General features: G+C 41.1%; 1 protein-coding gene across 1 annotated transcript in view; it reads left to right on the top strand.

Annotated features, from left to right (window-relative positions):
* Positions 1 to 23,935, top strand: part of LOC139420759 (double C2-like domain-containing protein beta) — a 306,643-nt gene that overhangs the window by 43,726 nt on the left and 238,982 nt on the right. The window contains 1 exon segment of the mRNA XM_071170967.1: positions 18,131 to 18,302. Coding sequence (XP_071027068.1) covers positions 18,131 to 18,302 — 172 coding nt within the window.

The following is a 23,935-nucleotide window of genomic DNA, read 5'->3' as shown; positions in this document are numbered from 1 at the left end:
ATAAATAGTCCCTTTTAATTTTGTCTGGCTTGCCATTCCAAATAAAATTGAATATTTTTTGCTCATCTAGTTTAAACAGATCACTAGGTGTGGGCAAAACCATAGGCAAATAGGTCAACTCTGATATGACTAAAGAGTTAATCAGGGTGATTTTTCCACAATTAGACAGGTGTTTTCACAAAGGACATGTTGTTTGCGGAGTTCACAAATAGGAGGTGGAGTTCCAGAGCTCACAGGTGTGCCTGGCATGGATTGTGACTCCTTCTCGTTCCTCAACCTTCTTCAAAGCGTCATTCTCCGTCTGACTCTTCGCCAATGGCGCCTGACTCATTGTCAATGATGTGACTCTCCCCGAATACCACAATGCATCAGCGGATTCATTTTACAATCACGGCTAAAGCGATTTAACTAAGTGTTTCAGTTAGGAAAATATGGCACTGTACAACAAGACCGGTCGAGAGTACTTTAAATAAAAATCGGATTTATCAGTCCACATGCACTATCATTCAGTACTAATAATAATAATAATCGTTGGGATAACAGATCGGAACTCATTAAAAGGCGTCTTTTATCTTCAATATAATCCTTAATTCAGGCCTGTAGTAGGTTATAAACTGACAATTGCGTGTCAATTCATAAATCATATGCAATGGAATCGGTACATAAAAAATCTCTTCCCAACTATTTTACAATCTATATGGCACAGCTGTAAATGTTTTGGTCCTTGTAATGAAACTTGTATGCACCTGTATATTTTTATTTATCACCATTTTTTTTTAAACCAATTTTGGTCTTTAATGCAGGGCCGAAAGACACGTTCCTTATTTCTGTCTTTTCTGGTGGATTAAACTGAAATTGCAGCCATCTTTCTATGGCTTGTTTAAAAAATATTGATATTTTGGAGATGATTTTGTGTCAAATAACCGAAAGTGAGCCGTTGTAATCTGAATAATGGGAAAGAGGCCATTCTTGAACATGGGGTGAGACATTCTTACTAATTTGTAAATAAAGCCAGTTTGTTATTTTATAATGATTTATTTCTGTTTTTAGAGGGAGATAAACCAAAAGCCCACGGTGCCTATTTTTTGAAAATCATCAGTCCACATGTCAAGTGAAATTCCTCCATTTGTATTTACCCATGTTCTCTCTTAACTCCAGGACAACCAACAGTTTATTTTTTTGTTGCCTGATGCAGGACTCTAGTGCCAGAAAAGAGACTCTCAGATTGAAAACGCCTCCATTATTTGCCACAGTTTAGACTACCGATAGAACAGCGTTCTAACTCCCCCTTGTGATAGTGTGGTGTAATGACAGAATGTTAGAGAGCTTTAATCCTCCTTTCTCAGTATTTGCCTGTAATCTCGATAGTTTCATCCTGGCCCTTTTCCCGGCCCAAATGAACTGAGTAATAATTTTGTCTATGGATTTAAAAGTACAGACAGGTATGGACAGTGGTAACATGCTAACGATGTAATTCAGTTTTGGAGCTATGACCCTCTTTGTAACCTGCATCCTACTCCATAATGAGATTTGTAGATTATCCCAGTTCTTAAACTGTAGTTGAATTTTGTTCAATAGTTGGTCAAGGTTTTCAAAAATAATGTTCTCTAGACCAGGATTTAAAGTGATCCCCAGGTTCTTCAAGTTTTTAGGGTCCCATTGAAACCTCCAGTTGAGGAAGTCATTTCTCAGACAATGTTTTGATAGGGGCATTACCTCAGATTTGTTTCAATGTACTTTATACCCCCATATCTCTGAAAATGTATTTACTAGGTCAAGTCAAGGCGATATGGAGAGTTGGGGTTCTGACATTAATAGTAATGTTGTCTGCATAAAGCAATAGTTTATTCTCCGTAACTCCCATGACTGATGCATCCTAATGGCTTCGGCTAATGTTTCTAGTGCTATAATAAATAGGAGAGCTGAGAGACAGTCACCTTGTTTCATGACTCGCCCTACCGTAAATGGAGATGATCGTAATCCGTTACCGACTACTATAGATTTGGGGTCGTGGTATAAAAGTATAATAATATTCTGAAAGCCCGTCCAAATCCAATCTATTTAGAGTGTAAAGCAGGTAGTCCCAGCCTACCCTATCAAAGGCTTTCTCTGCGTCTAGGTATATGGCCACTGAAGTATCCAACTAATTTGCCTTCCAGATGACATGCAATAGGTCTAAGATTATCAGATGAAGTTCTGCCTTTCACTCTTCTCACCTTCATAGCCAGAAGTTTTGAAAAAAAATCAGAGCAGAGAATTCCTCTGCTTTCTGCAAATCTAAAGAACCCTGTGTTGTATAAAGTTATTGATATAAGTCTCAAAATATATTGTTTATTTATTTATGATTGGTAAACAGCTTGCAGAGTTGTTTCTCTAGATTTAATTTGGCTGACCAACAGTTTTTCTGGCTTCTCACCTGATTCGTACCATCTGCTTCAACCTGTACAGGGAATATTCTACTTTATTACTGAATAAAGTATTCAGCTTATATTTGGTTTTCGTCAGATTTTCCAAGCGTTTTGAGCCCTGTTTCAAGTTGATACATTTTCTGTTTATACATTATAATTTCTTAAGAGTAGCTGATTGTTGTATCATTACTCTGTATTTGTAAGCTTCCCAAACATGTACAGTATCTGTTGCACACTTTTGTTGTTTGTTTCAAAGAATATCGTAATGTGTGTTTTTAAGGAATTCTGTAAGAGGCTGGTGTTCATTCGACAACATTTAGATTTGAATTAGCTGGTTGATAAGCTGAATCGGGTTGGTTACAACTGTGGTTGGAGCGAAAACCTGCAGGAGGATACAGAGTTGGAGAGCCCTGATCTAGGCAATGCCAAAGTGTTTATCAGTGCCCTCTAGCAATGTTGCTGTTACGAATTCCAAGCTGGTGACTGTTACTAGCACCTCACAACCCTGAGCTGCACACTCCACTCCCCATCCCCCACGACCAGAGCTTGAGTGTCTAGGGGGTACCATAAACCTGCCTCTCAAACTCTCCCTGACTTGTGTGACCTGTGATCTGATAGGTTGCTAGGGATGTTACTAGGGAGCCGGACTTCTGCCCGTCCTCTTGTCTACACAGGTCACACAATACTTGCAGTCTCCCTCAAGCAGTGGCAGAGAGCTTCATCTCTGTCTCTGCCCATCAACAACTGGACTCATATCTCTGGACGTATGGGATGGAGTGTGTGCCCAAAGTAAATTTGTGTGACCTGTACTGTATATATTGTTCTTAATAGTTAATTGTTGTTGCATTATGTATGCTGCCTCTGGATAGCTTGTAACCTGTAAACATGTTCAAAAGCTTATTATGTGAGCTTACTCAAACGCTTTAATTAACTAGTATAGGCCTACTATTTTATTTATTTATTTTATCTGACTTTCATAGCCTTCTGGAGAGCTACTCTCTCAAGTTATCTTGTTGGGGCGAGTGACTCTTTGAATTTACAATGGAAAGCCCCAAGTCATTTTTTTTCTTCTTGTGCTTTGTGCTATTTGCCCCATGACTCCTGCTTGATTTGTTGACTAAAATTGCTTGTTTCCCCCACCGTGGGACAGACAATGTTTGTTCCCACATTCGCGACTCTGCCTCGATTACTGACACGGACTCTTTGCCTCCCATCCTATTCTAACCACCTCTTGCCGTCTTTGAATTCATGTCACAGCAATTTCATCAGGTACAATATGATCTTGTTACCATCTGATGCACATAAAATGTCATACAAAAATCAACACTGCAGAGCTCTCCCTGTCCTCTGCCGTTCCCTGATTCTATTACATGATGATATCTGGAAATGTGCATGTACACCCTGGCCCATCTACTGTTGCTAGCCCCAATTCTGACTTGTGCTCTGATTTCTGCTTTACTGATTTCTGCCATCTTAAAAGCCTGGGTTTTCTGCACGTTAACACTGGAAGCTTATTACCTAAAATGTATAAATTGAAAGTGTGGGTTCACAGCTCCAATCCAGATGTGTTGGTCATTAGTCCCACCTGAACAACGTCCAGTGAAATTGCAGGGCGCCAAATTCAAACAACAGAAATCTCATAATTAAAATTCCTCAAACATACAAGTATTATACACCATTTTAAAGATTTACTTCTTGTTAATCCAACCACAGTGTCCAATTTCAAAAAGGCTTTACGGCGAAAGCATACCATGCGATTATGTTAGGTCAGCGCCTAGTCACAAAAAACATGCAGCCATTTTCCAGCCAAAGAGAGGAGTCACAGAAAGCAGAAATATAGACTAACCTTTGATGATCTTCATCAGATGGCACTCATAGGACTTCATGTTACACTACATGTATGTTTTGTTCGATAAAGTTAATATTTATATCCACAAATCTCAGTTTACATTGGCGCGTTACGTTCAGTAATGTTTTGCCTCCAAAACATCCAGTGATTTTGTGGAGAGCCACATCAATTAACAGAAATACTCATCATAAACGTTGATGAAAAATTCAAGTGTTATACATAGGATTTAAGAAACTTCTCCTTAATGCAACCGCTGTGTCAGATTTCAAAAAAGCTTTACGGCGAATGCACACCATGCGATAATCCGAGTACAGCGCTTAGCCACCAAAACAAGCCATACAGATAGATACCAGCCATGTTATGGAGTCAACAAAAGTCAGAAGTAGTGTTATAAATATTCACTTGCCTTTGATGATCTTCATCGGAATGCACTCCCAGGAATCAGAGTCCCACAATAAATGTTTGTTTTGTTCGATAAAGTCCATATTTATTTCCAAATACCTCCTTTTTGTTCGTTCTTTTAGTTCACTAATCCAAATGCACAAAGCACGGGCACTAAATCCAGATGAAAAGTCAAAAAGTGCCATTAAAGTTCGTAGAAACATGTCAAACGATGGTTATAATCAATCTTTAGGATGTTTTTATCATAAATCTTCAGTAATATCCCAACCGGACAATTTCGTTGTCATTAGAAAGGAAAGGGAACGGAGCCCGCGCGCGATAAACAACTCATGGCTTTCATCTGAGCCACTTACTGTGAGTGTTCTTATTCTCTCCCCTTTAATAATAGAAGCCTGAAACAACTTTCTAAAGACTGTTGACATCTAGTGGAAGCATTAGGAAGTGCAATCGGATCCCATTTACACTGAATATTGGATAGGCATTCACTTGAAAAACTACACACCTCAGATTTCCCACTTCTAGGTTGGATTTTTCTCAGATTTTCGCCTGCCATATGAGTTCTGTTATACTCACAGACACATTTTTTACAGTTTTAGAAACTTTAGAGTGTCTTTGGAGTGTCTTCTATCCAAATATACCAATTATATGCATATTGGGCACGCTTTTCATCCGGACGTCAAAATACTGCCCCCTACCCAACAGAGGTTTTAAAGGTCTTGCTCACATCAGCTACAGAGAGCATTATCACACTGTAATCCATAACAGCTGGTGCTCTTGTGCATTCTTCAGTTTTGCTTGCCTCAAAGCGAGCATAAAAGGCATTTAGCTCGTCTGGTAGGCTCGCGTCACTGGGCAGCTCGTGTCTAGGTTTCCCTTTGTGGTCCGTAATAGTTTTCGAGCCCTGTCACATCCGACGAGTGTCAGAGCCGGTGTAGTAGGATTCAATCTTAATCCTGTATTGACACTTTTCTTGTTTGATGGTTCGTCTGAGGGCATAGCAGGATTTCTTATAGGCGTCCGGATTTGTTTCCCACTAGTTGAAAGCGGCAGCTCCACCTGGACTGGACAAACTTATCTTTTTGAAAAGACCAGGTAGTTTTGCTACGAAGAGGCTATGGATATCACATGCCCTGCACCAAAGTATATGCATGCAATCAGGGATGAAGTGGCTGAGCAGCAGGAAGACCTTTTTTTTGTAGCAGCAACGTATGGCGTGTGTGTTAGGCGAGAGTAATTTGAAAAGAGGCACTGCAGATAGTGCTGATGACTGGGAACTTGCCCCCAGTGATGAACTGGTCCGTCTGAACCACACATGAACAAGAGATTCTATATTTGGAGAGCCTGTTTCTGTCCTACTCTTGACTTTGGTGCAGGGCATGTGATATCCATAGCCTCTTCGTCGCAAAACTGCCTGATCTTTTCAAGAATATCCATTAGTCTAGCTGTGTCCAGTCCAGGTGATGCTTGTACAGGCAGACCATCTACGGGAGGAAATATGTCAGCATTGCGCAGCATCTGAAACCTGATTCCGAACGCTCCTTGGCGACAGCAACACCAGGCTCCAGAGGATTAAAGCTATAAAACAGGAAATAACAAAAAAATGATGTGAGATCAATCAAACCTGTGCTTATCATGTTTGAGGTAAATGAAATAATCAAAACATGTTGTTTATACTTTACATACCAAGTGTTGTCATCGATTCCTTGTAGAGACGCTACACCGCTGCTTTTGTGACATGGGATGGCAGCAGCTTTTCACCAAATGTTTGTGTCCTGGGTGACGTCCTGGTAATACTATTGCATTATCCTCGACATAGTTGGTAATGACGTTCACAACTTGCTGAAAGTCATCATACTTCAGGTGTAACCTGTGCTTGCTTGGGCCAGCTCACTTTTTGATGGGAAGCATTAGGCCATTCTCCTTGTATGACTGGTGGAGGAGAGTCAGGCGTGTTCTTCCCATGCTGAAAGAAAAATTCCAGATTTTGACCTCTACAAGTCTGGTTCATCCTGGCTAAGGTGTATGTAAACTTCTGACTGTATTTGAGACTGCGTTTAATTGAAGTTGTACAGTAGTTAAGAATTTGGGGATAAATTATAATGTTGATACATTTTGCTGCTTGTAGTGATATAACGCACAGAGTGCATAACAATGCCTCCTAGACGTTTGAGTGGCAGGGTAAGCAGTGTTACCTGGTTACCTAGCATAATACCAACATTACCACTATCTGAGAATGACATTGAGATGCGCAGCTGGACAGCATCTCATTGCTAGCATCTGATGCTATCTGTTGCTAGCACACCTGTATAATGACCACTGTGACACCACCCGGAGGCTTTTACAGTCTCTGCGCCTCATTCTCTCTGTCTGCTTCTCCCATGAGATGTTTTTATTAAAGGAGAAGAATGGAGACAACGCCAACACTGGCCAGATATGACTAATTATGTGCTAGCATGGCCAGAGGCTAGCAAGCAGTGGTGTCTGGTCTTACTCTGAGGGTTAGTTCTCATTCACTCCAAGCACATTCATGAACATGATTTTTTAAATTCTAATACAACATGATGGTGTTTCTGTAGTGGGAGGTTTGTTTTAGTCTAAATTCAATGACTTACAGAGCATTCGTGGCTTGATTATTGGAGAAGTAGGCCTAATGGGTTGTCAAATATTAGCTAATTAATGAAGAAATGACACAGTATTTCACATATCTCATGTTATTTTTTTTATATGTGGACGATGAAAGGATTTTTCCCTCTCTAATGTAAATGCTTTTTAGTTGCCTCATATGATTAATATGGTTTTGAAATTCTGGGCAGATACGATGACTGAAGCTTTCTGAAAAGAGTGCCTGTAGGACAGTCGGTGAAGCTGGTCGGTCGCTGACTGGCTTCTGTCTGAGCTCTTCTTATCTCAGGCCTGTGAAGTCTCCAGATACATCTCGGGATCTCTGCTTATATGTGTATCATTTGGACATGTGAACCCACAAGCCGAGCTGGGCTAACAAAGTACCTCCTATCTGAATAACCCATGCCCTCTCTCCCAGGACAGCCTGGTTTTTATCACGTCTTTTCAGCACTGATCCATTCGCCACGTATTGATCTCCCCTTCCAGGGCCACCCTACTCACCCGCCCGCCTCCATCCTCACATCCGATCACCTCGCCTCCAAAGACAGCAGACTTACACCTGGCGATGGAAGAAGTCCAAGCACACTGGGATTGTGTGACGTCATGCAAAGTAACTTTTTTGGGAGCTTAAGATTGTGTAAAGAATTCACTCAATTTAAAAATATATATTTTTATGGTCTTTGGTTTGTTGTACTCCTCTTGATGAAGTTTAAAAATGTAACTTAAGTTGAAGAGTAAAATGTGTGTTTTATGGAATCAGATTGTTATGAAATTGGCATCTACATCTACCCACAGTAAACAATACATTCAGAAAGTACTCATTCACTTTTTCCACAATTTGTTACATTACAGCCTTATTCTAAAATGGATTATTTAAAACAAAATGCTCATCAATCTACACACAATACCCTATAATGATGAAGCAAAAACAAGTTTAACATTTTTTTGTGCTAATTTATGTATATATTTTTTTACAGAAATCCCTTATTTACATAAGTATTCAGACCCTTTGCTATGAGACTCGAAATTGAGCTCGGGTGCATCCTGTTTCCATTGATCATCCTTGATGTTTCTACAACTTGTTTGGAGTCTTCCTGTGGTTAATTCAATTGATTGGGCATGATTTGGAAAGGCACACACCTGTCCTATAAGGTCCCACAGCTGACAGTGCATGTCAGAGCAAAATCCAAGCCATGAGGTCGAAGGAATTCTCCCTTGAGCTCCGAGACAGGATTCTGTCGAGACACAGATCTGGGGAAGGGTACGAAAACATTTCTGCAGCATTGAAGGTCCCCAAGAACACAGTAGCCATCATCATTCGTAAATGGATGAAGCTTGGAACCACCAAGACTCTGCCTAGAGCTGGCCGCCTGGTAAAACTGAGCAAAAAGGGGGAGAAGGGCCTTGGTTAGGGAGGTTACCATGAACATGATGGTCACTCTAACAGCGCTCTAGAGTTCCTCTGTGGAGATGGAAGAACCTTCAAGAAGGACAACCATCTCTGCAGCACTCCACCAATCAGGCCTGTATGGTAGAGTGGCCAGATGGAAGCCACTCCTCAGTAAAAGGAACTCCACTTGGAGTTTTCCAAAAGGCACCTAAAGGACTTTCAGACCATGAGAAACAATATTCTCTGGTTTGATGAAACCAAGATTGAACTCGTTGGCCTGATTGCCAAGCATCATGTCTGGAGGAAACCTGGCCCCATACCTACGGTGAAGCATGGTGGTGGGAGCATCATGCTGTGTGGATGGTTTTCTGAGGCAGTGACAGGGAGACTAGTCAGGATCAAGGGAAAGATAAACTGAGCAAAGTACAGAGATCCTTGATGAAACCTGCTCCAAAGCACTCAGAACCTCAGACTGAGGCGAAGGTTCACCTTCCAATAGGACAACAAGTCTAAGCACACAGCCAAGACGATGTAAGATTGGCTTCGGGACAAGTCTCTGAATGTCCTTGAGTGGCCCAGCCAGAGTCCGGACAGCAACACTTCTCATCCAACCTAACAGAGCTTGAGAGGATCTGCAGAGAAGAATGGGAGAAACTCCCAAAATACAGGTATGCCAAGCTTGTAGTGTCATACCCAAGAAGACTCAGTGTTTAATTGCTGCCAAAGCTGTTTCAATGAAGTGCTGAGAAAAGGGTTTGAATACTTATGTAATTGTGATATTTCAGTTTAATTTTTTTTATAAATTAGCAAACATTTTTAAAATCCTGTTTTTGCTTCCTCATTATGGGGTATTGTGTGTAGATTGATAAGGGGGGGGGGGGGAAATCAATTTTACATATCTGTAAGGTAACAAAATGTGAAAAAAGCCAAGGGGTCTGAATACTTTCCAAAGGCACTGTATACTGTATACTCTTCATTATCTGTTCAATGTTTAATATTGATGTGCCTTGTCTCAAAACATAAAATCAAAGTTGCCCTGGGGGTTGAATAGACTATGCATTTGAACCATCTTTAGTGCCTGAAAGCACCAATGACTGATTCTACGGCTTAGGGGCCCAGATATCAATCACTAAGAAGGTTCCTGGAGGCCCCATTACAATAAAAGTTATCATCAGAATAGTGCTCTTAACATTGGTCGTAAATCTCTTTCTTGTTTTTTTTTTTATCAGTTAACGGTGAGCACCCCTCGTAGCCCCTCAATCTGTCCCGGGGCTAACCCTTTTTCTCTGTGACACAGTGGATCCTGGTGGCATTAATAGAGTTCTGGCTCACTGCTCCTCCCAAAGCATAGAGACTAACTCCCGATCCAGTCACCGGTCTGACTGGCCACACGCCGCACCCACAGAACTAATTTTGCGAAACACTGCCTCTCACCATGCAAATTAGCGATGTTATGATAGCCACTAATTAAATCGCCCAAAAGGAAATTGTTCACTGCGATTTCCATTTTATTTGGCATGTCTCGAAACGGTCGGATAGTCAAAGGGAAATTAATGTTTGGCTAGGCGTGTCACCATTGAAGAACAATTGGTTATTGGCTGCAGAAGAAGTGCATTTTATTGGTAATTGTTTGTTTACCTGATGATAATTTTACTTAAGCTTATCTCAATTTTTTGTTCATTGGTGCTCACTGGCAACTGTTGTAGTCTGAAGGGTTTAATGAAAGTGCTGTTACTTATTTTAGAACAGTTGGGTGCTTTTTTGAAAGGGTAAAATAAGTTAATGTGCCACTTATGTATGGATAATTGTTATTTTTTTGGCAGACCTGCCTGCAATTAGTTTTATTGTAACACGTAGAGGTGGCCATTCCGTAAGCATACACTTTTTTCCATGCTTGGTGAAAGACAACAATTCTTCAAACTTCAAGAACAAGTCATCAGTGTAGTTGATTGACTTATAGTGTCTTTGCTCGTGTTACATGTTGAATTGATGATGCAAACTCACTGCCATGAGACTCTCATCCAAGATGTTTATCTTGAATTGAAAAGCAGGAGCTGATGACATTGCAATATGATTGTTTTCATTCTGTAATCCTCAACTTTATAACAAAGGATTTGCACATTTTTGTTGGAGGATGCTAGTTTATACATTTAAAACAACTTTTTTTTCTGCTTATTATAGACAAATACTAATTTGGGCATTTCCCTGTATTGCTTGTAATTACCACCTTCCTTGCATTATGCTTTCTTGTGATCAACCTCCTGTCGAAACGGTACCCAAAATAACATTAATTCTCAATGACTTCTACATTTGTTTCATCGGGGGTGATTTTTTGCTGTGTAGACTTATCTAATAATGTAGATATGTCACTGCATGCACACCCAGAGGAACCCTCCCGTCAATTCAAGAACAAGAGGAAGCTGTGCTCAATCCAATAGGGGTTTTATCAGACTCCCATCACAGACACTAATCCTTGTTTCTTGGTGGAGCATGGACGCTAACAGCGTAGTGACTACGTGTTTAGCCAGTATGGCTGACCCCATTTAGTTGACTGGGTCGATTGTTTGGTCGATAGGCTGTTGGTTGACTAAGATTATTATTTTTTGGGGCAGTCTAGAATATATACAGTACCAGTCAAACTTTTGGACACACCTACTCATTCAAGGATTTTTCTTTATTTTTTACTATTTGGCACATTGTAGAATAATAGTGAAGACATCAAAACGTTGAAATAACACATATGGAATCATGTTGTTACCAAAAAAGTGTTTACCGAGTCGATATTTACCGAGTTTCAACTGTTCTGCCTGCGGCTATGGAACCCTGACCTGTTCATCGGACGTGCTACCTGTCCCAGACCTGCTGTTTTCAACTCTCTGGAGACAGCAGGAGCGGTAGAGATACTCTCAATGATCGGCTATAAAAAGCCAACTGACATTTACTTCTGAGGTGCTGACCTGTTCCACCCTCGACAACCACTGTGATTATTATTTGACCCTGCTGGTCATCTATGAACATTTGAACATCTTGGCCATGTTCTGTTATAATCTCCACCCGGCACAGCCAGAAGAGTACTTGCCACCCCTCATAGCCTGGTTCCTCTATAGGTTTCTTCCTAGGTTCTGGCCTTTCTAGGGAGTTTTTCCTAGCCACTGTGCTTTTACACCTGCATTGCTTGCTGTTTGGGGTTTTAGGCTGGGTTTCTGTACAGCACTTTGAAATATCAGCTGATGTAAGAAGGACTTTATAAATACATTTGATTTGATATTATGGCAAGAAAAGCTCTAAGCAAAGAGAAACGACAGTCCATTATTACTTTAAGACATGAAGGTCAGTCAATCTGGAAAATTTCAAGAACTTTTAAAGTTTCTTTAAGTGAAGTCGCAAAAACCATCAAGCGCTATGATGAAACTGGCTCTCATGAGGACCGCCACAGGAAAGGAAGATCCAGAGAACTCTGCCTAGAAGGCCAGCATCCCGGAGTCTCCACTTCACTGTTGATGTTCATACTGGTGTTTTGCGGGTACTATTTAATGAAGCTGCCAGTTGAGGACTTGTGAGGCATCTGTTTCTCAAACTAGACACTAATGTACTTGTCCTCTTGCTCAGTTGTGCACCGGGTCCTCCCACTCCTCTTTCGATTCTGGTTAGAGCCAATTTGCGCTGTTCTGTGAAGGGAGTTGTACACGCCGTTGTACGAGATCTTCAGTTTCTTGGCATTTTCTCACATGGAATAGCCTTCATTTCTCAGAACAAGCATAGACTGACAAGTTTCAGAAGAAAGTCAGGAGAAAGGTCTTTGTTTCTGGCCATTTTGAGCCTGTAATCGAACCCACAAATGCTGATGCTCCAGATACTCAACTAGTCTAAAGAAGGCCAGTTTTATTCCTTCTGTAATCAGGACAGCAGATTTTAGCTGTGCTAACATAATTGCAAAAGGGTTTTCTAATGATCAATTAGCCTTTTAAAATGATAAACTTGGATTAGCTAACACAACGTGCCATTGGAACACACAGGAGTGTTGCTGATAATGGGCCTCTGTACACCTATGTAGATATTCCATAAAAAATGTGCAGTTTCCAGCTACAAAAGTAATTTACAACATTATCAATGTCTGCACTGTATTTCTGATCAATTTGATTTTATTTTAATGGACAGAAAAAATTGCTCTTCTTTCAAAAAAGCAAGGACATTGTCGTATCTTTGCTATCATTAAATTGAAGACTTCGTTTTTAAACAAATATTCCTGTAATTAGTATTACGCAATTAAACTGAATAATCATGTTACTGTAATTAACTAGGAAGTCGAGGCCCCAAGGCAAGTATTCAGATTACAAAGTTATAATTTCCCAATATAACCTGATCAATAGTCGTCTGATTAATGATTTATTTATTTTACCTCACGTTAGTCTCATTCCAAACGTCGTACATTGTTGGTTATCTGCACAAACCCAGTCTTCACTGGTCATCCATACATCAATTGTCTTAAATCATTTATTTATTACTAAGTAATTCACAGGAATGCATAAACAACAAACATGGCAAATGTGGTTACATGAAATGATAGGAGAATATGCCCTAGTGGGCTGAACCGGCATGGCGGCTTGTTATACAAAGGAGAAGTGGGGGTCGACTAAAGTCACTACAGAGTTAATTATAACAATTAAAATGTTAATTCTTTACACATGAACGTTCACTCATTCGGGAACAATTGCAATCATATATATATATATATTTACGCTCAGTGTGTCGTCTTGATCGCTGGTGAAAAGTTTGTATTTCGTAGAATTGTCCGTCTCCCTCTCTCTCCCTGTCTTGGTTAGAGCGGATAGTTCAAAGTGACATTCGTTATAGAATGGATGTTTCGGCGGTTGTCGTTCTTCGCGTTCAATGATACCAAATTCCTAGCTGCAGACTAGTAATTAATATCAAAGACTTGTTCTCATTCTGTCGGTATAGATAGTCTAAGAGTTTAACCACATGGTATGGATAAAATATTCTACAACCTTTGTCCCCCTCCTAATGGAGAAAAACATGGTCTGCTGATAATTTCTCAAAGTTGGGTTTTATTCGGAATGGCAGAAAAGGGCTGTCCCAGGATGTCTGACCCTAACTGGGCTCAGGGGCGGTCCTCTGATTTAGTTCAAATCCAATTCCCTTTTTGAGTTTTCCTTCATTAAACAGTTCAAAATCACATTGTAAAATTGTGTAAACAGTATCATATTCACTCATTCATCTTATACAACAATTAGATGTAAACCTTATATCTGGAGCTATTATATAAACAGCGTTATGGTAATGTGGCCACACCATCTCCCATGAGCTTCCCAAGTTGTGACAAACGGACCAGTTCGTAGCTGGATTCTTCACCGATCTTTTACACTTTCTCCGGAACATGAAATTTGTTCGTACCTCAAGTTATGTAAGTTGGAAGGATTTCCTTTGTCTCCATGAAAAACTACTCTCTATAACTGTGTGTCCATGAGGTCTTCTCAGGAATTTACGACCTCTGACCACAGCAGCCTAGTTGAAGAAGGCAAGGGGGAAGCAGGGAGAGGGATTGGGGTTGCTATACTCCGAGGCCAAAGTCATGACAACATTTCTAAGCGACCCCAAACTTTTGAACGGTAGTATGTGTATATATGTGTGTGTGTGTGTGTGTATATATATTATTTTTATGGCACATGAGACCTGTCTGATTCACGCCTGTTTCAGTGAGCTAGTCCATTGCAGAGGCCGTGGGGGTGGAACACCAGTATCACTAGTAGTACATTTACCGTTAATTCCCTTAACTTCTCATCTTCAACTTTTGTTTGGTTATGCTCATTTCTGTTAATGCATTCAATGTTATTATTACAGTATTTTACCATTGCGGACCGCACAACCTAGGCTACACTTGTGTGGAACAAGTTTTGTTTTTTAAATTGGATTTAGGAGTTGTCAATTTATTCATTGTCGTTTGTTTGTAGCGCTCCCGTCAATGTTGCACCAGCTTATAGATAAAAGTATGCCTAGGCCACTTGGCCTGTGCGCAAATGTAGGCCTTTAAATATTTCCATTTAGGGATCTGATAGTATTTCTGATTGTTTTAAATCACCAATATTGTGGAACTTCTCAAATACATTTTTTCTTCACCTCAAACAGTAAGGAAACAGAGTGTTTCTAGATCCATTGAGAAGGACAATAGTTCCTCAACATAGCATATTTTGTGAAAGGGGGGAAAAAATGTCATGCTCTGTTCTGGTGGAAACATCATAAAATAGGCCTATTTAACATGGTTAGCAATAGAAGTTACTTTTTAAAAATTTTGATTAACCACATGATAATGATTTTGAGATATGTCAATATTATTATAAATTAAATGAAACTTTTCCACTATATGTGCATATAAAAATCATAACTGGTACGGTATAAATAGTAAGAAACTGGTACTCCAAATGAACACGGTTTCCGACCTCTGGTGTAGCCTATTAGGAGCGTAACAGCAGAATCTGCAAAGGCCAGCAGCAGCGGGAGGAAGAAGGTTGGGAACAGGTTATTTTTCTTCTGGTTAGGCGATCTTGATCTCTGTAATTATTTAATCACAGTGTGCTTAAAGCATCAGTCAAGCTCAGTAGCCTACATATAGTTGATTTTATTAAAACACATAGGGTGTGTCTATATGGAAAAATACACATTTAATTTTGACCAATAGTCTACCATTATTTTGTTTAGTCTGGGACAGCCCTATTAGCCAGCAATGCAGGGTGGACATATGCCGTGCTTGTTAAACTAGATTAAAGCCCCATTAACATGGCAGCAGAGATAATGAAGGCCCATGTTATCGGACCTGATGTGAAGAATGTTGCTGCACAACCTTTTGCCCTTTCATGTTGTTCTTGAAGTGACAGTTGTGATTCCCCAGTAGACAGACCACTGTGTTCGGCCCTACCTCTGAAAGCATCTTGTACCTCCTTAGGCATATCAATAACAGCATTGACATGCTCTTCCTTCACCGTAATGACTACTAAAATGCCTGTATGTACTTGTATTCTCATGTTTCTTAAAATTCACATCACAGTTCTTGGTTTTTAAATTAGATTTTCGATTATTAACTAAACTTTTATTATCACTGCATTGTTGGGAAAGAGCGCAGAAAGTAAGAATTTCACTGTACTGTTTTACATCGGTTGTACCCTGTGCAAGGGGTGAATGACAGTTTAAACTTTGAAATTACTACTGTGATTAAATAATGAGGAAAATGGCGCCTGGCAGCTTTTACATTTGTGTCATGCTTCCTCCCCTGGCCATGACAAATAATTAAAGAGGTAAATAAGTAAAGAGGTCAATGCAATGAATCTCTGTCTTGTCTGTCATAAAGACAGGAAAATAATGCACCTGTGGGATTTTTGCATTTAAATGTGACATGTTTCAATTGGTTTTGTTTTCTGGCATGTTCATAGGACCGCTTTTGTGTATATACATTAGCTTTCATACAGTGACTTTCTATTGGCCCAAGACATCCCTGCTACTTTTCATGTAACCTATGCGTCAGTCCATTGTGTAGGGTTCAGTCTATTTGTTTTTCTCATTTAATTTCACCTATCAGAACATTTTATAGAGAGACAATTGACATTTTCTCAGCTTTGTCACTCTGATGTCAGAGTTCCTGTGATCTACAGTGAAAATGGTGTGTCAGCGGAGCTGGTTGCTTTCCAACTGGCAGAAGTCAATATTTCCGATTACATATATGCCCATAGGCCCTAAAGTGGTTATTTACCGCATTAGAACACGAAGGTATGGATTTCGTTCAAGAGTGTTCCTGCTGGGCCCCTGTATGTACTGCATGGGCAGTAATTCCATAGATACAGGCTGAAACCAGGCACTATACTATCATTACTACCCTGTGAAAATGCCAGCGAGTCAATCCTACTTCTCATTCTCTTGCACTTTCCTGGCTCACTAAATGACTGCAAAGTGGATTCCTCAAATTTAATGGTGAGAAATACACTCAGTATACCAAACATTAGGAACACCTTCCTAATATTGAGTTGCACCCCACCTTTTGCCCTCAGAACAGCATCAATTCGTTGGGGCGTGGACTCATTGGGGCGTGCTTCCCAAAGTTCTGTCAAGTTGGCTAGATGTCCTTTGGGTGGTGGACCATTCTCGATACACTCGGGAGTCTGTGAGCTTGAAAAACCCAGCAGCGTTCTTGGCACAAACCGGTGCACCTGACACCTACTACCATTCCCCGTTCAAAGGCACTTAAAGCTGTTGTCTTGCCAATTGACCCTCTGAATGGCATACATACACAATTCATGTCTCAATTGTCTTAAGGCTTTAAAATACTTCTTTAACCTGTCTACTCCCCTTCATCTACACTGATTTGAAGTGGATTTAACAAGTGACATCAATAAGGGATCATAGCTTTCACCTGGATTCACCTGGTCAGTCGAAGTCATGTTTTGTATACTCAGTGTATGTGATAGACTCACACGAAAAACTGTGGAAGCCAGAGGAGGAACATTTTTGGAATGCCAAACTCCTGTTGCTGATGTTCAGGGGTTTCGGGGAGCTTGCTTGCGGACACAAAAATGTGATAATGCAGTTGGCCGGCAGAGTTAAGGAAAATGGCTGCGGCCATTTGAAAAAAAGGGCTGGTTATGTGGTTGTTCCCGGCTACCAGTGCGGCCAAGGTATGGCTGGGAGGTGGCATTTGCAAACTCTGGAGCAGCTGCTATCAGCCCTGACATTTTAGTGCCTGCTGTCCATTAGTGGCACGGTGGCGGTGCCCACAGCACTGAAAGGTGGTGAGCACAGTGCCCACCACCAGTCTGTTAGCATGTTAATGTCAGGACCCACTGGGCAAAAACTGGTTGAATCAACTTTGTTTCCACATCATTTCAACAACAAAGAATTCAATATGATGAAGTTGAATCAACATGGAAAACTGACTGGATTTGCAAAAAATTATCAACCTATTGTATTTTTTTCACCCAACTTTTTACCTAAAGGGTGAAATCTTTTATTAGTTTGACATTGAATTCATGTTAGTTTACAACTCAAATGTACAGCAAAACTAGACGTTGAACTGACATCTGTGCGCAGTGGGGAGACTGTTTGTCAGTGCATCTCCAGACATGATGGTTGTGGCCTCTGGTCTAATAGCAATGTCTAAACTCCCAATCTGAGTCTTTGAAATTATAGTTATTTTCCTCTTGGGTATTCGTGGAAAAGCAAGAGCTGCTCGCTCATAAAATTCTTGACTTCTGTGCCGCTGTCATTTTTTAAGTCTAATATATGCAAATTGCACATTTTCAATGTTTGTCTGTGAGGTTGAGCCTCGCTCTTTGTAAACTTGGGCCATGTTCGGTATCCTGGAAACTGTATTAAAACGGAAGAAGTACTACTTGACCTTTATGAACGCACATATTTGTCCTCAAAACTGATGACAGCCCTTCTGTATGTGTTTTCCAGGTGTGGAAGCGCTCTGGAGCCTGGTTCTACAAGGCCCTGCCCAATTACGTGCGCCCAGGGAAGGAGGGGCAGAGTGGTGCTGCTCTCGGACTGCAAGGGGCCCAGAGAGGAGGGCAGAAGATGGCCAAGAGTTCCACAGTCAGTCAGACCTACACATGGGCATACAGCAAAGGTCAGTCATTCACTTAAAATCTATGTGTGAATTTGGTGTCGTCGTGGCTTCTGAGACATGCACAGAACTGAATATAACCATCAGTTCTTTATATACAGAACCAGTCAAAAGTTTGCTCATTCAAGGGTTTTTCTTTATTTTAACTTTTTTCTACATTGTAGAATAATAGTGAGGACATCAAAACTATGAAATAACACATATGGAATCATGTAATAACCAAAAAATGTTTAACAAATCAAAATGTATTTTATATTTGAGATTCTTCAGTAGCCACCCTTTGCCTTGATGACAGCTTTGCACACGTTTGGCATTCTCTCTACCAGCTTCAATCAATCAATCAAATTTATTTTTAAAGCCCTTTTTACATCAGCCAATGTCACAAAGTGCTATACAGAAATCCAGCCTAAAATCCCAAACAGCAAGCAATGCAGATGTAGAAATACGGTGGCTAGGAAAAACTCCCTAGAATGGCAGGAACCTAGGAAGAAACCTAGAGAGGAACCAGGCTCTGAGGGGTGGCCAGTCCTCTTCTGGCTATGCCGGATGGAGATTATATCAGTACATGGCCAAGATTTTCAAATGTTCACAGATGACCAGCAGGGTCAAATAATAATAGTCACAGTGGTTGTAGAGGTTGCAACAGGTCAGCACCTCAGGAGTAAATGTCAGTTGTCTTTTCATAGCAGATCATTTAGAGTTAGAGACAGCAAGTGGAGAGAGAGAGAGAAAGTTGAAAACAGCAGGTCCTGGACAAGGCAGAACGTTCGGTGAACAGGTCAGGGTCCCATAGCCGCAGGCAGAACAGTTGAAACTGGAGCAGCAGCATGACCAGGTGGACTGGGGACAGCAAGGAGTCATCAGGCCAGGTAGTCCTGAGGCATGGTCTTAGGGCTCAGGTCCTCCAAGAGAAGAGCGAAAGAGAGTGAGTTAGAGGGATCATACTTAAAATCACACAGGACACCGGATAAGACTGGAGAAATACTCCAGATATAAGACTGACCCAACCCCCCGACACAAACTATTGCAGCATAAATACAGGAGAGATCGGGAGACACTGTGGCCCCGTCCGACGATACCCCCAGACAGGGCCAACCAGGCAGGATATAACCCCACCCACATTGCCAAAGCACAGCCCCCACACTACTAGAGGGATATCTTCAAACCACCAACTAACTACCCTGAGATAAAGCCGAGTATAGCCCACAAAGATCCCACGAGGGGGGCGCCAACCCGGACAGGAAGATCACGTCAGTGACTCAACCCACTCAAGTGACGCACCCCTAGAGGTCGACCGATTATGTTTTTTCAACGCAGATACCGATTATTGGAGGACCAAAAAAGCCGAAACCGATTAATCGGATGATTTTTATATATTTATATATACAGTGGGGCAAAAAAGTATTTAGTCAGCAACCAATTGTGCAAGTTCTCCCACTTAAAAAGATGAGGCCTGTAATTTTCATCATAGGCCCTCATACCACCCTCCACCCTCATGGGGTCTGTTTCTGACCGTTTGAGCACACATTTGTGGCCTGCTGGAGGTCATTTTGCAGGGCTCTGGCAGTGCTCCTCCTGCTCCTCCTTGCACAAAGGCGGAGGTAGCGGTCCTGCTGCTGGGTTGTTGCCCTCCTATGGCCTCCTCCACGTCTCCTGATGTACTGGCCTGTCTCCTGGTAGCGCCTCCATGCTCTGGACACTACGCTGACAGACACAGCAAACCTTATTGCCACAGCTCGCATTGATGTCCCATCCTGGATGAGCTGTACTACCTGAGCCACTTGTGTGGGTTGTAGACTCCGTCTCATGCTACCACTAGAGTGAAAGCACCGCCAGCATTCAAAAGTTACCAAAACATCAGCCAGGAAGCATAGGAACTGAGAAGTGGTCTGTGGTCCCCACCTGCAGAACCACTCCTTTATTGGGGGTGTCTTGCTAATTGCCTATTATTTCCACCTGTTGTCTATTCCATTTGCACAACAGCATTTGAAATGTATTGTCAATCAGTGTTGCTTCCTAAGTGGACAGTTTGATTTCACAGAAGTGTGATTGACTTGGAGTTACATTGTGTTGTTTAAGTGTTCCCTTTATTTTTTTGAGCATTGTATATACTTTGAGTTCACAGTAGGCTATGAAGAATTTGAACACAGCCAAAGCCTCCAGGCTGACATTTTCCTTTAGTGGCAGTGGGGCCACTAACATTTTCCTTTGGTTGCACCAGCTCATGATTTGGTTGCACCCCCCCAAAAATTGTACAGTCACTCATATGTATATAACATTTTCATTCAATGTTTAATTGAAAAGTGTAATAGACTGCTGAGATGGTATTCAATAAATAAGTTATTTCATCTTTTCATTTTATGATTCAGCATATTTTTATGTGCAACCTAATCCAGTGATTGTCATGGATTTTTGGTTGACAGTTAGACTATTGTTATATTTTCTGTTATTTTTGGGGGTTCTAAAGAAATTCATTTCCAAGCATCTTTGTGCGCTAATATCATAAGCACATTTATTTGGGGCTAATAATAAGTGGACACAAATTAGCCTATGCAATCACAATGGCCAATGCACGCGCCCTGTATCTCAAAGCTATATCAAATATCTTGGTTGTAAAATATGGGTGTACTGGGACTTAAGTAACATGCCCACTTTTCTCAGATGACACAGAAGGACGTAGGGAAGTCAGAACGTTCCTAATGCGGAGTACGAGCTCCCTGTAACAAATTGCCCAGTCCCACCATGTTTCATAGAGTAACAATCAAGTAGTGGTTTTGTGCAGTGTAAGTAAAGGTTTGAAACATTAAATATTTATTTTAATTTAACCTTTTATTTAACCAGTTGGGAACAAGTTCTCATTTACAACTGCAACCTGGCCAAGATTTGTATTTTTATTTTACCTTTATTTAACTAGGCAAGTCAGTTAAGAACAAATTCTTATTTACAATGACGGCCTAGACACAGATTTTTACCTTGTCAGCTCTGGGATTTGATCTTGCAACCTTTCGGTTATTAGTCCAACGCTCTAACCACTAGGCTACCTGCCACCCCAAAGCAGTGCGACAAAAACAACAACACAGAGTTACACATAAACAAAAGTACAGTCAGTAACACAAAATAAAAATAGAAAAATCTATGTACAGTGTGTGCAAATATACAAAAGTACAGTACTAGTCAAAAGTTTGGACACCTAGTCATTCCAGGGTATTTCTTTATTTAGACTATTTCTACATTGTAGAATTATAGTGAAGACATCAAAAGTCTGGAAAATCTGGACTCATGTATAAACAAAAACGTATGTTTGTTGTTGAACGCTGTCAAATGCCGAAGCTGAAACCTGTCAAACGCTGAAACCTGAACTAAAGACCTCTTTTTAAAAGCTGACAGTGTTTTTATATACTTTTATTTTATTTTGAATCCTGCGGCTCTGCTGGGCTAAATTGCTATGAGCGCTGCATCTGTCGAGGATCCTGCCAGATTCCACTGTCCAGAGACGCGAAAGCCCAGCTAGCCTAGTTTGCTTGGCAGCCTCAAATGGAGGCCGCTAATTGAACGTTTCCAGGAGCTGCGTTTACTTTGCTTTGTTCCAGGACAATGTGAACAGTGTTGACTTTCAATGTAGATAATGGTTCCTTGCGGAGGACTACAGGAGCGAAGTAGCTACTCTTAGCAAGCAAATAGCAAACCTACATAAGCTACTGGAGAAGCCACGGCCACCTACTTTTTCTTCCATCCCAGTAGCCGGATGCCGCTCTGGTCTGGTGGAAATATTGCTCCGTTTCGGCTCTCCACAGCAGGCGGGCCGGTGCTAGGCAGGGTTCCATCTCCGAAGGGGTCTCCCCCTTCCCTGGAGAATGGAACTGGTCTCGACTCAACCAACGAGCCATGGAGGTACGTTGAAGAAGTTGTCCTCTGGCAACGGGCATCTCCATGGAGATGTTGAGCCCGTAACTGACACAGACCAGAAACAGCTTTGCCGCCCTGGATCCAGAGGTTCCGGCGCCTTTGTCCGTGGTGGCTTCCCAATCAAGACCGTATCCGGAGGTACCTGCGTCTTTGTCCTTGGCTCTGTCTCCCTCTCCGGTGACTTCTACCTCGGGTTCAGATCCTCGGACCTCCCAGCCTCACCTGACTGTGAGGCTGCCTGAGAGACTGGCTCATTCAACATCACCAGCTGTCATCATAGGCAGCTCTATGATGAGAAACATCTCAGTTCCCAAGGCAAAAACCCTGTGCTACCCAGAAGCATGAGTACAGGACATAAGGCTGCTTCTGACTGTTCTACCATAGATACTGACGCTGTCGTAGTCCATTCAGGTTCAAACGATCAGGAGGGCTAGCTCAGAACATTAACAATGGACTTTAAAGAACTGATTTTAGCATTAAAAAGGTTGCGGGTGTGAAAGATTCAGCAGACTGCTGGTATTACACATCTGGCTAAAAGACTACTCTAGCTCTGCTGGAGTCACTTTTTTTGATAACTTTGAAACCTTCTGGAAAAAGGAGATCCTCTACAGGAATGAAGGATTCCATCCAAATCATCTTGGCTCCTGGACTCATGGCTGCGTTGAAACAATGACTGGTAAATGATCCAAGACCAGCTCAGTTAATCCCTACCATTGTGACAATGAGTCGTCATAATGCTGACAATGAGTCATGATTTTAGGGGCATTGGCAAACACAACGTAAGTAATTTAATTTATGTACCCCTAATTGCACTGAATACATCTGTTTATCCTACAGCTATTGTAAGCAGTAATCATGAGCCTATAAACCAGAGTTACACTGTTAGCTCTAAGGCGGTGTGCTATAGTAGGAAGACCACTTTATGCAGCTCACCTTGAACTATCAGCTCCAATGTAAATAACATGAGTAATCTACCTCTGATAGTTTTTTATGTTTTACTGAGAAGCCTATCAAGCATTCCAGAAAAATGCAAAAAAATTGCCCATATTAACATATGTAGCCTGAAAAACAAGGTCCATGAAGTCAACAACTTGCTTGTAACAGATGACATTCATATTCAAACTTTCTCTGAAACTCACTTAGATAATAACTTTGATACAGAAATTCCAACGGAGGTGATGTTGCGGTCTATATTCAGAACCACATTCCTGTAAAGCTTAGACAATCTAATGTTAAGTACTGTTGAAGTAATATGGCTACAGATTCATCTGCCTCACCTAAAGCCCATTCTTGTGGGAAGCTGCTCTAGACCATCAAGTGCTAACAGTCAGTATCTGGATAATATGGGTGAAATGCTTCATAATGTATGTGATATCAACAGAGAAGTATATTTTCTGGGTGATTTAAATATTGACTGGCTATCATCAAGCTGCCCACTCAGGAAAAAACTTCAAACTGTAACCAGTGCCTGCAAATTGGATCAGGTTGTCAGTCAATCTACCAGGGTAGTTACAAACAGCACAGGAATGAAATCAAAAACATGTATTGATCACATTTTTACTAACGCTGCAGATATTTGCTTTAAATCAGTATCCAAATCCATAGGATGTAGTGATCACAATATAATAGCCATATCTATGTAAACCAAAGTTCCAAAGACTGGACCTAATATAGTGTATAAGAGGTCATACAAAAATATTTGCTGGTCTGTGGTGTGTAATGAGGAGCAA

The sequence above is a fragment of the Oncorhynchus clarkii genome, chromosome 12, assembly GCF_045791955.1.
Source record: "Oncorhynchus clarkii lewisi isolate Uvic-CL-2024 chromosome 12, UVic_Ocla_1.0, whole genome shotgun sequence".
NCBI classification, from domain to species: Eukaryota; Metazoa; Chordata; class Actinopteri; order Salmoniformes; family Salmonidae; genus Oncorhynchus; species Oncorhynchus clarkii.
Note: the sequence above shows the minus strand (reverse complement) of the source record. Positions and strands in the feature narration are given on the sequence as shown.